This window comes from Pristis pectinata, chromosome 10 (genome assembly GCF_009764475.1).
Source record: "Pristis pectinata isolate sPriPec2 chromosome 10, sPriPec2.1.pri, whole genome shotgun sequence".
NCBI classification, from domain to species: Eukaryota; Metazoa; Chordata; class Chondrichthyes; order Rhinopristiformes; family Pristidae; genus Pristis; species Pristis pectinata.
Window position 1 is genome coordinate 60,305,798 of NC_067414.1, and position 12,513 is coordinate 60,318,310.

At 41.3% G+C, this 12,513-nt stretch overlaps 1 protein-coding gene across 12 annotated transcripts in view; it reads left to right on the forward strand.

Annotated features, from left to right (window-relative positions):
* Positions 1–12,513, forward strand: part of LOC127574754 (DNA (cytosine-5)-methyltransferase 3A-like) — a 416,558-nt gene that overhangs the window by 372,934 nt on the left and 31,111 nt on the right. For 9 of the 12 annotated variants that reach the window (XM_052024036.1, XM_052024038.1, XM_052024043.1 and 6 more), the window contains 2 exons: positions 4,081–4,229; positions 9,764–9,864. In XM_052024036.1, coding sequence (XP_051879996.1) covers positions 4,081–4,229; positions 9,764–9,864 — 250 coding nt within the window. The remainder of the gene's footprint in view (positions 1–4,080; positions 4,230–9,763; positions 9,865–12,513) is intronic. The other 3 variants (XM_052024037.1, XM_052024039.1, XM_052024045.1) reach the window with 1 other exon arrangement.

A 12,513-nucleotide genomic window follows, 5' to 3' on the forward strand; every position in this document is an offset into this window, starting at 1 on the left:
CACTGGATTTACATCACCTTGAGGATGTTGTGCAAAGATAACTTGTGTTTATGAAGAAGAAATCTGAATCATTCCTTCCCTGGCAATAAAGTTGCCTTTTCTACATGGAGCAAGACCTGGTTAACTCAGCATGGACACTGAAGTAGCAAGTGACATTTACAACACAAAATTACTTGGTGGCAGCAGTGTCCAACAAGAGAGAGAGACTAACAGCCTCCTCTTAAATTCAACTGCATCACTTTTGCTGAATCCCCCGACTGTTACCTTTGAACAAAAACATAATTATAGTGATGACAGAGACACAGGGTATGGAAAAGGACTTAATCCCTGGTTGCTCAAATGTTTTCTAAGAGACAGTGGTCAAGAGTGTGTTAGAAAAGTGACAATTTGCCTGGATGAGCACTGCTCCAACATCTCAAAGTTTGACATGTTCCAGAACAAAGCAGCCCACTTGACAGGCATTCCACCTACCAACCTGAAAATGCAAGTGCGGTACGCAAGGTAAAGAAACCATTGCATACTTCTGCCTTCTAATCTTCTCCTGAGCTGTCTGACTATCGGGCAACAACAAGACGGCTGACAGAATGGCTTTAGTGAAATCACAAATGCTTTTATTTTGACAGAAGACAGCTAATTCTTCCATAAAGGAGTTGCTACAGCTTTTCAAGGAAACCACTTCAACAATCAGTAAACTATTAGAAGGCAGATTGGGCTCTGCCATTATTTCCCAAGGTGCCCTTTGAACAGTGGTATCCAGAATGGAACAGTGGAACCATCATGACAGCAATGTGAACTTAAACAACAATCTTCTTGGCTTCTACTTGTACTGCATTGGATTTGACAAGATGATTGCGTCCATTATTTCCATGATGGGGAGGATGGGCCCCACACTCCCAAAAAGTCCAATGCAAGTTTATCGCTGGACCCTTCACTCCTTGGCATTTCACTTGTTTTCCTGTAGGCCTGCCAATGCACAAATATTTAGTTATGCATGCCTTAGCAGTCACCTTCCATCAGCTACTCTATCATTGTTTTCACCTGGGCAGAATTCTGATGGGAAGAATTTCTCTCTTGAAGGATTGTAAATCTCTGGAATTCTTTGTCTTAGAAAGGTGTGGAGGCTGGACCCTTGAATATATTCAGAGCTCAGGTAGATAGATTCTTAATTGTTAAGGTAATCGGAGGTTTTGGGGAGAAGGCAGAAAAGTGGATGAGGAAAGCTGGATGCCATGTTCATACTGAATGGTAAAGTAAGCACAAGGAGCTGACTGGCTTATTTCCTATGGTCTTGTGGTCTTCATTTGTGTCCCAGGGTTCTGGTACTGAGGCCACATGATCCCCTCTGGCTTATGTCCACTATTTCAGCATATTCTTTAAGTTACTGTCCACAGTACAGGAAGTGCATGTCTCTGAACTGGATGGTTGTGAATGTCTTCTTCCACAACAGATGATGGATATGCTCTCCCTCTAAAGCTGCTACATGTTCATTCTTGACCTGAGGGGAGAAAGGCACGAAGGCAGGGTTATGATAAAGGATAGGGTGCAAGAAAGAAGTAGGGCAATGTACATCAGAGAAGATTATGGGACATGAGAAAGATGATTACACTTGAGCAAATCTTCATCTTTATCGATTGCTGTATTGGTACTAACTTTGAGCTCTGTGACAGCAGCTCCAACAATAGTCAGCATCCTGCCCCTCAGACAGCCAGCTGTTGGAACTACAGCTTCGTACCATTGGCTTTCTGCTGCTATGGTGGTTCTGCACCATTTGTGTTGCTATGGTGGTTCTGCACCATTTGTGTTGCTATGGTGGTTCTGCACCATTTGTGTTGCTATGGTAGTTCTGCACCTTTTGTGTTGCTATGATGGTTCTGCACCTTTTGTGTTGCTATGATGGTTCTGCACCTTTTGTGTTGCTATGGTGGTTCTGCACCTTTTTTCCATTGTTCAGTTGGATTCTAATTGAAAGAAGTTGTAGGTGAGTAATGAAGGTGTAAACGTCTGGAGCAGTTTGCGAGGCTGGTGGAGCTGTAGTTAGAAGATGGAAATTCATAATGTGTACATTGACTTTGACCATGCATATTAGGCCTTTAAACCTTGCAGCAGTGTGTCTGTGTTCTTGGAGCATGGCTTTTTACATTCACCTAATTTGTTGGCTCTTTTTGCCACTTTGACTGTCTGTCTAGAGTTCTGCCTGATCTTCTCTCTGTTTCTCCACACTATCGACCAAAAACTCCAGTATTGCATCAGAATATTGGGTGTCTATTCTTGCACGTGCTAAACAAGATGCAAAGGCCCTTTACAAAATCCCAGCATACTGTAATCACTGCTATCTTAAACTGTATCTGACCATTCATTAAATTGGGCCCTTTATTGTATGCTTAGGCAATCAAGATCATGTTTAGTGCTCGTTATTCACCAAAATCCTGTTAACAGATTTTATGTGTAGCAAGGTCGAAAGCACAAGCTTTAATTCTGCATCATGATGACAGCAGCCATTTTCCAGCACTATCCAATTTAGCCCCAGAAGCTGTCTTAACAGCATTTTGGTCTAAGATATTTCAAATGGTAATTGCAGTGTGAAATGTTTTCTGACATCAATCTTTCAATAAGCTAAGTGGCAAAGCAGAGGTTATTGATTAATAAAGCTTCTATTAATGCATCACAGCAGAGAATCAATACTCTACCTCAATATCTTGTATCTACTATCAATTCTCCGGTGGTTGTGCAGGAGAGAGATTCTTTATAGCTATCTGCACAGCAACTGTAGCAATAAAAATGATTAATAGTGGGAATAAATTAATGCAGGCAATTAAATAATTATTGAGCCTGATTTTTGTTCTTTGTTCAAGCTTTGTACCTCTGGCTATAATCCTCCATGATGATTGGTGCTCACTGGGGCATTGAAGCATGAACTCTCTGGCATCAGGATTTACCGAAAGGAACCTGGTCCACATGTTTGAGGAGAGACTACTGGAAATTGCAGGAACATCTAGTTTCTGTTAATGTTTTACCCTTTTTCTAACCACATTCATCTATATTGATTGACTGGCTTTGAGCTGGAAATGCCAGGAGCAGTCAGGGCATAGACAGGAACCACTAAAGTCTGTTTCTGTCAACCAGGAGACATTGTGGTTTTCATGAAAGAGGGATGGTGGTGTTTAAAACTGGGAATGGTTGTGAGGAAAATGCTGGGAATTGGTTGGGGAGGTCAGGACATTGAATAGATTGTTCAGACCAGGAACTAAGACCAGAATGAGAACATTCCATGAAAAATCACCAGGCTGGTGGGGAAGATGATAATAGAAAACAAATGGGGAACTGGGAACAAACGTGTGTAGAAGTCTGGATATTAAGAATAAGATGATGGAGGGAGTCTGGTTTGATCAGTACACCTGGCAGGTAATTGGGAGTGAGCAAAGGAACAACACCAGGATGCAGTTGGTGGTTGGTTGACCAAGTATATTCAAGGGGGCAGACTTTAGCTCCTTTTGTCCCAGTTGTCTGTTTGATCAAGCTGCTGCTGCCTCCCTCTGGCTGCTGGATATCTTGAGTCCAAGGAACTAACCATCTTTAAATAGCTCCCAAAGTCTGAGTAACATAATCATGTAACACATTATCATGGAGCTGCTCTCCAGAGAGGTGAACATAATGACCCCAAACCCAACAGTGCTTAAACTGAAGGAGGGACATTTGGGGTGAGTTAGGGCTGAGTTTTGCAAATTTGCCGATTTGACCTCCACCTCATCTGTGATTCTGTTCCTCTCATCATAAGGGCTCAGGTTTACTCCACACATGTGTTTGGTATACCCTGTATGTCATAAAATGTATTCACTACAAGTGTGAGCATAAACTTCATCTTGTGCACTATGGTTTGCACACAAGTTCAACACTGAAATTCTATGTTGATAATTTATCCTAATGGCCATGACAGAGTTTAAGGGCTAGATACTGATTTCTTAGATATTGCAGTAGATCCCAGATCTGTTGAGACATGACAAGTACTTGGAACAGGTTTCTGTTGATTTAAGGTGTCCAGTAAGACAACAGTCACTGTGTTATTTTCTATTTACTTTTTAGAGGGCACAGGCCGCCTATTTTTTGAGTTCTACCGTCTACTTCATGAAACAAGACCCAAAGAAGGAGACAACAGGCCATTCTTCTGGCTGTTTGAAAACGTGGTGGCAATGGGAGTCAGTGACAAGAGGGACATCTCGCGCTTTCTAGAGGTAAGTTTCTCAGAGACAGAACAGAAGCAAGTAACCCTATCAGATCAAATTATGAAGTGAGATTGCTGTTCACTCAATCCAAAAGAAATTTACTGTGTATATATTTTATACATACTTTTTTTAAAAAAAGGATCTAAATTATAATGAAAATCATTTATAATAAATGCAAATTGCAAAAAGGTAAAATTGGATACGGTCACTTCGCCTAATGTGCATTTCCCAATTGCAGTTCAGTATCCTGAATTTAGCAGAATTGAATTGTCACATGACTCACATTTTTAGTTGCATATTCTGGCTGCTTCTTAATGACCAGAAAGAGACAAAGCAGACACAGAAAGCATTTAAATTATGATCTGCACTATCAGTGCAAATAGAAGGTTTCTTGCCATCGTGTCGGAAATGTCAAGTCACTATTCATGCGAGAATACTTTATCAATCATTGGAAGGGGACATCATCACCATGATATAAATTGAGATCAAAATTAATGATGTAAGAAAAGATGATGTACAGATGAAGAAATCAGCATTCCTTTACATGTCAAATTAAAAATGTCCACATGAAATTAAGGAATATAAAAGTGACCAAGCTAAATAAATGGCTGTATTAGTCATCCATAAATGTCCACGTGAAATCAAGGAATATAAAAGTGACCAAGCTAAATAAATGGCTGTATTAGTCATCCATAAATGAAGAAAATGTAGATTGTGGGAATTACCTTAAAACCTCAGTGTTGAATTGCATTCAAGCAAAATGGTATCCAAAGCAAACTACGCAGCATGGTGGGACCATCTGCTGCAGTCTTATAACATTGTTCTCTCTTATACAAGCTGTTTTCCAGTGGTGAAAACATTCTTTTTGCAGAGAAACCCTGATCTCTATAATGCATTGTTTCCACAATTCATTTTCCATCATTGTCAATTTACATACTGCTGTGTGTTATGTCTCACCGAAACGTGGCTTACACCTGCTTCATCTGACTGTGCCATTCAACCTGAGGGCTTCTCAATCCATCAAATGGACCATACAGCATCCTCAGGCAAAGTTAGAGACGGAGGGGTCTGCTTCTTAATCAATAACTTGTGGCGCTCAGATGTGACAGTCCTGGCAAGCTCCTGCTCACCCAGCCTGGAATATCTAACAGTGAAGTGCCGACCATTCTACCTGCCACGGGAGTTCACTTCAGCTATCCCGATGGCAGTCTACATCCCACCCCAGACGTACATGAAGCCTGCACTCAATGAGCTATACTCCGTGGTCATCAACCTTGAGACAGGATACCCTGAGGCCCTCTTCATTATTGCAGGTGACTTCAAACAGGCCAACCTCAAGAGTGTGTTACCGAAGTACTACCAGCACATCTCCTGTCCCAGCAGGAGCCCAAATACCCTTGACCATTGCTATACAACCATCAAAGATGCCTTCCAAGCCACTCCTCACCTTCACTTTGATAAATCAGACCACCAGGCTGTGCTCCTCCTCCCTGCATACAAACAGAAACTGAAACGGGGGGATCCAGTACAGAGAGTCGTGCAATGCTGGTCTGAGGAAATAGATGAGCTTCTACGCGACTTCTTTGAGTCAGTGGACTGGTCCATGTTCAAAGACTCAGCTGCCAGCCTAGATGAGTATGTCACCACCATCACGGACTTCATCAGCAAGTGTGTTGAGGACTGTGTACCAAAGAGGACAATACGGGTGTTCCCAAACTGGAAATCATGGACGAACCGGGAGATCCACTCCCTACTGAAGTCGAGGACTGCTGATCTGGTGATCCTGACCTGTACAAGAAATCGAGATATGACCTCCAGAAAGCTATCAGGAATGCCATGAGACAATACCGGTTTAAAATAGAGCCCCAGACCAGCCATCAGTTATGGCAGGGCTTACATGCTATAATGGGCTACAAAACGAAGTCGAGCTGCATGGCTAACAACAGTGCATCCCTTCCTGATGAGCTTAATGCATTCTATGCATGTTTTGAACAGAAGCAAAGTGGATTGTCACCACCCACCCTGACAGCCTCCAATGCAACTGAACCCATGGTCACTGTCGAAAACGTAAGATCAGTCTTCCAGAGAGTGAACCCGCGGAAAGCATCTGGCCCAGATGGTGTCCCTGGCCATGTGCTCTGGTCTTGTGCTGATCAGCTGGTGGGAGTACTTGTAGACATATTTAATCTCTCGCTGCTTTAATCTCAGGTTCCCACCTGTTTTAAGAAGACCACTATCATCCCAGTACCAAAGAAAAGCAAGATAACATGCCTTAATGACTACCGACCAGTGGCTCTGACATCCACCATCATGAAGTGCTTTGAGAGGCTGGTCATGGCACGCATTAACTCCAGCCTCCCAGACAACCTCGACCCACTGCAATTCACCCACTGTTGAAACAGGTTTACACGTCCCTGGCCCTACACTCATCTCTGGAGCATCTGGACAGTAAAGACATCTACGTTAGACTATTGTTTATTGACTACAGCTCCGCCTTCAATACTCCAAATACTTCATCACCAAACTCCAAGACCTGGGACTCAACACCTCCCTCTATAACTGGATCCTTGACTTTCTGACCAACAGACCGCAATCAGTGAGGATAGACAGCAATACCTCCAGCACAATTATTCTCAACACTGGTGCCCCACAAGGCTGTGACCTCAACCCTCTACTCTACTCTGGATATATTCATGACTGTGTGGGCAGATTCTGCTCTAACTCCATCTGCAAGTTTGCAGATGATACCACCATAGCAGGCCGTATCTCAAATAACGATGAGTCAGAGTACAGGAAGGAGGTAGAGAGCTTAGTGACATGGTGTCATGACAACAATCTTTCCCTCAATGTCAACAAAACAAAAGAGCTGGTCATTGACTTCAGGAAAGGGGGTGGTGTACATGCACCTGTCTACATCAAAGGTGCTGAGGTCGAGAGGGTTGAGAGCTTCAAGTTCTTAGGAGCGAACATCACCAATGTCCTGTCCTGGTACAACCATGCAGACGCCACAGCCAAGAAAGCTCACCAGTGCCTCCACTTCCTCAGGAGGCTAAAGAAATTTGGCATGTCCCCTTTGACACTCACCAACTTCTATCGATGCACCATAGAAAGCATCCTATTTGGATGCATCACTTCTTGGTTTGGCAACTGCTTTGCCCAGGACCGCAAGAAACTGCAGAGTTGTGGACACAGCCCTGCGCATCATGGAAACCAGTCTCCCCTCCATGGACTCTGTCTATACCTCTCACTGCCTTGGTGAAGCAGCCAGCATAATCAAAGACCCCACCCACTGGGGTCATTCTCTCTTCTCTCCTCTCCCATCAGGCAGAAGATACAGGAGCCTGAGGGCACATACCACCAGGCTCAAGGACAACTTCTATCATACTGTGATAAGACTATTGAACAGTTCCCTCATACGATGAGATGGACTCTTGACCTCACAATCTACCTCGTTGTGACCTTGCATCTTATTGCCTACCTGCAATGCACTTCCCTGTAGCTGTGACATTTTACTCTACTGTTATTGTTTTACCTGTACTACCTCAATGCACTCTGTATTAACTCAATGTATTTGCACTGTGTAATGAATTGATCTGTATGAACGGTATGCAAGACACATTTTTCACTGTACCTCGGAACAAGTGACAATAATAAACCAATACCAATATAGCTTTAAAGATAACTCCAGCAATATTCATTGAGCCACACAATCCTTAACAAAGAAGTAATATTTCTGAGTCTACTGGACACAGCTGATTGATACACAGAACCGCTAAGTGATTTTACACCTTTGAACTGGTTTAAAATGTGAATGCACTGCTGTAAAACAAAAGTCACCTGTGGCATAAGATTTAAGACATAAGAAATAGGAGAACGGGTAGACCACATGGCCCTTCAAGCCTGCTCCAATGTTCATCAAGATCATGGCTGATCTACCAGTTCCATCACTATTGCCATATCCTTTGATTCCCTTAATGCCTGGAAATCTATTGATCTCTGTTTTTAATTAACATAATCACTGAGCGTATATAGCCATCCAGGCTATAGAATTCCAGGCACTCACCACCCACCGAAGAAAGACATTTCTCCCCATCTCACTCTCAAACTGTGCCCCCAGGTCTTAAACTCCTCAGACTGGAGAAACATCCTCCCTGCGTAAGCTTATCAAGCCCTTTAAGAATTTTGTAAGTTTCAATCCTCTCATTCTTCAAAATTCCACAGAAAACTGTCCCAGTCTACTCAATCTCTCCTCACATATGGCAAACCTGCCGTCCCAGGAACCAGTCCAGTGAATCTTCACTGCACTCCCTCAATGGCAAGTATATCATTTATTGGGAAAGGAGACCAGAACTATACACAATACTCCAGGTGTGGTCTCAGCAAAGCCCTAACCAGTTGCAACAAGACTTCTTTACTCCAGTATTCATTCATATAATAGCGGCTAACACACTATTTGCTCTCTTAATTGCTCGCAGCACTTGTGTATTGGCCTTCAGCAAGATTCAGTATGCAAGAACCATTAGGTCCCTTGGAACATTAACCCTACCCAATCTCTCACCATTGAAAAAATGCTCTGCTTTTCTGTTACCCAAGTCCACCTCACATTTTTCCACATTATATGTCATCTGCCATTTTCTCATCCACTCACTTTGCTTGTCAATGACCCTTGAAGCCCCTTTACATCCTCCTCTGTATTCAGAATCCCACCTTGTTTAGTATCATCAGCAAATTGGAAATATGCCATTTCATCTCCTTGGTGAAACTTATTGATATAGATCATGAATAGCTAGAGCCCTATCTTCAATCCCAGTGGGGACCCCATTAGTCACAGCCTGCCAGCCTGAGAAAATCTATTCATTCTCTTTCTTTGCTCTCTGCCTCATAACCGGCTTTAAATCATGTCACTATATTGCCCTCTATTTCATGTGATTTAACCTTTTTAGCCAACCTACTGTGCAGAACCATATTGAAAGACTTCCAGAAATCCAAATACATCACACATATTCCTCCTGATCTATTCCACTTGTCACATCCTCAAAGAATTCCAACAGATTAATCAAATGTAATACTTCCTTAGTAAGTCCATGTTAACTCTGCTCAATCCAATTATTCTTTCCAAGATAGTCTGTCATTAGTTCCTTAATTATAGATTCCAGCACTTTGGATCAGGAAATGTGAATCTCATGAGCAAAGTCAGTGGATTTAACAAAACTGAATTTGTCTCTGTAACATTGTTAAAAGTTACCTCTAAGGAGCTATTCACTCTCTTGTCATTGACCTCTGCCAGCAGGCAGTGAATTCAGGTATACACCTGGCACAACTGGAATGGATCAAAAGTCATGGGAAAAGCATACTTATGTTCTTAATGTGCATTGTCCAGGACCAAAACCTCATGCTAAAAGGTCAAATTGCTATGATGTTTTTGGGTAATTTTAAAGTATGGGATGGGAAAGGTGCTAAGGGAAGAAAGAAGGTTTCACTCAAAGTGCATTGTTCAGTTTCATGAAATTAATAAACTTATCTTTTCCTCTTTTTTTTGATAGTGTAATCCTGTGATGATTGATGCCAAGGAAGTCTCTGCTGCCCATCGAGCCCGATACTTCTGGGGTAACCTTCCTGGTATGAACAGGTTGGTGAAAGAACGGTGAGGGAGCCATACTGAGAATTAGCCAGTGGACAGCATGACACAGTGAGACTCAGTAGAATATTCTATCCATGGGCAAAGAACCTCTTGTGATGGAGCATAGATATCCATTTGATCCCAGTTTTAATCCTCTTCTTGTTTCCTCTGCAGAGCTTCTATTAGCAAGAAACATCCTGTTCTGTGTTATATACTTTCTACAATCTGAATGGTAGACAAGTTGCATGTTGATACATATTGGTCAATTTTCCTATTTCTGCAGAGGAAGTCCATCTCTGCAGTATGTATATTCTATCTGACTGTGAACTGGTGAAATTCATTGGCAGGTTGAAATGAATACTTAAGCTTGAAACTGTTAACAAGTTAGGAAGATAGCTGCACTCAAGTTAAGTTATAAATGGTCAGCGTTTTGTTTGCAATTATTGTACGTGATTATGTCCTTTTATATTATTGTCCTTCATGTCTCATACCACATTTTAAATCCTAAAACACAGTGGTGTGTGACACGTGTGTCATTGGAGGTATAGTTGTGGTTAAGAGTTAAAGAAATTCTTAAAATGAGCATATTTTATGAATAAAAACACAAAATACTGGAAGTACAAAGTAGGTCAGGCAGCATCTATAGAGGGAAATCAGAGTTTATAGAGAACCAAAGGAACATATTTTACGAATCCTTTTAAAAGTTCCATATTTAATCCTATTTTCATGATCGACATTCTGATGATCTGTATGGTGAACATTTTAACTTATAAAGAGAAAGTAATAATATCTGACCATGCTGGTAGTACACATTGATGAAGGCAATTGCAGGAATGACTACTGCCTTCCTTTTTATAAAATGATGTTAGTTAAAAAGTTAAAAAAGGGTATATGCTGAACTAATCCTCACATTCCACAGTTCTGTGTGACTGTCTGATCCACATTCCCAGCTTCGGATCTCTGCACAGCAAATTAATGAAGATATCAAAAAAAATAATCAGCCTTCAAACTTAAAACCTGGTTTTCCTCACCTGCTGTATGTCACAGGCAATCAACAAAATTGAGTCCCTCATTTCTGACGTGTGTCTTTTTCTCTCCCTTTCACTGTTTCTATATTTTTCTTTCTCTCAAGCTTTCGGTGACCCCATGAAGTAATGCTTAACTTTATCCACAAGTATAAACAAGGCAACCTCAGATCAGCCCTCCGTCATATGTCTCTTCTCACTGCAATCAGTGAATGAATCTCACAGTCTTTCATTATTATCCCGGTACATCTCATTATAACTTTGAGTTTTTTTCTCTCATTCTTTCTCTATTCTTAAACATTTCCTTCATTATATATTTCTTCACTGCAACTAAGTTAGCGTTACTATGGTAAATGCTATGAATTTTCCTGTGAATGCCTTTGTTGCTAAGCATGTACATGAGCAAACGTGGCTTGATCTATATCCTGGAAGATTCCTAATGAAGACATCAAAAGTTTACAACCAGTTCAGACATAGAAGATATTCCTCTTGGCTTGCTTCACAGTAGGAAGCGAATGCCCATAATCATGCTCTTATTCCTTCTCAAGCCCAGAGCTAAGATATATAATTCAGTTTCGACTCCCTACTCAATTTTTCTTCTCCTTTGTCTTTTGCCTTCAGACTTCCTGAGGTATTGTTCAATGGACTCTTAAAATCCTTCTCATCGGTATTTTAAAGGAGACATTGTCCCTTTTAAAATTATGCCTCTCCAATAAATGCTAATTACATATTGTCATCTAAGAGGCATTGTTTTATATCTTCTGTTCACATCCTGAAATAATCCGTGTTCAACTTTAAAATGGTGAACACTAGATTTGGGGACTAAATTGGAAAGCACTCAGAAATGAGTGCTGGGATCAGGATGTGCAATTAACGCACATTTGTTTGATCTGGAGTGGAGTGAACATAGTAGGCTGCAACCTCTTTACCACAGTTTCAGCAACCATCCAGTTCTAACCATGTTAATCATGACAATTGTGGCTCAGTCAGTCATTCAACACCTCATCAAATAGTTTCAGATTCAAGTCCAACTCCAGAGATATGTGCATTAAAATCTTGGTAACACTTGGTGTCACACTGAGGGCATACTGATTGATTGGTTTTTGACAAATTATGATCAAGACACTACATATGGATAAACACAAATGACACATTTTCTTAAATATAGATTAAAATGTGTCAGTTATGAAATGAATATCAACATTTATAATTAAATTATGTTTCTAAGTTCTAGGATTGGCAAAGGAATAGTGTTGAAGGGGTGGGGGAAGGTGCAGAGATTTCAATGCAGGAGAAATATGGAGTCAGTAAATTTGCTGCATATAGTCCTTACATGTTATAGGGTCATTTTACTGGCCTAAAGAAAGGCCTGCAAGGTGATGGAATAATCCATCTCAGAGATAGGACCATGATGTTTGTAAGATTGTCAGCCTCCCTTTAACCAGCTTTCAAAGAGTTTTGTGGAAATTCCTCCTGTATTCACCAATATTTACCCGGTTACTGTATTTCTGACCTAGACAAACAAACTAACATCCCTCAATTCAGGGTGACCTTTCCAGAAGCTGAGATACATCCGCCCTCTGGAACACTGAAGTTCCTTAGAAAGAACAATCCAAAGGAAACAGCTTGAAAAAGAGGGTTGCTAAAC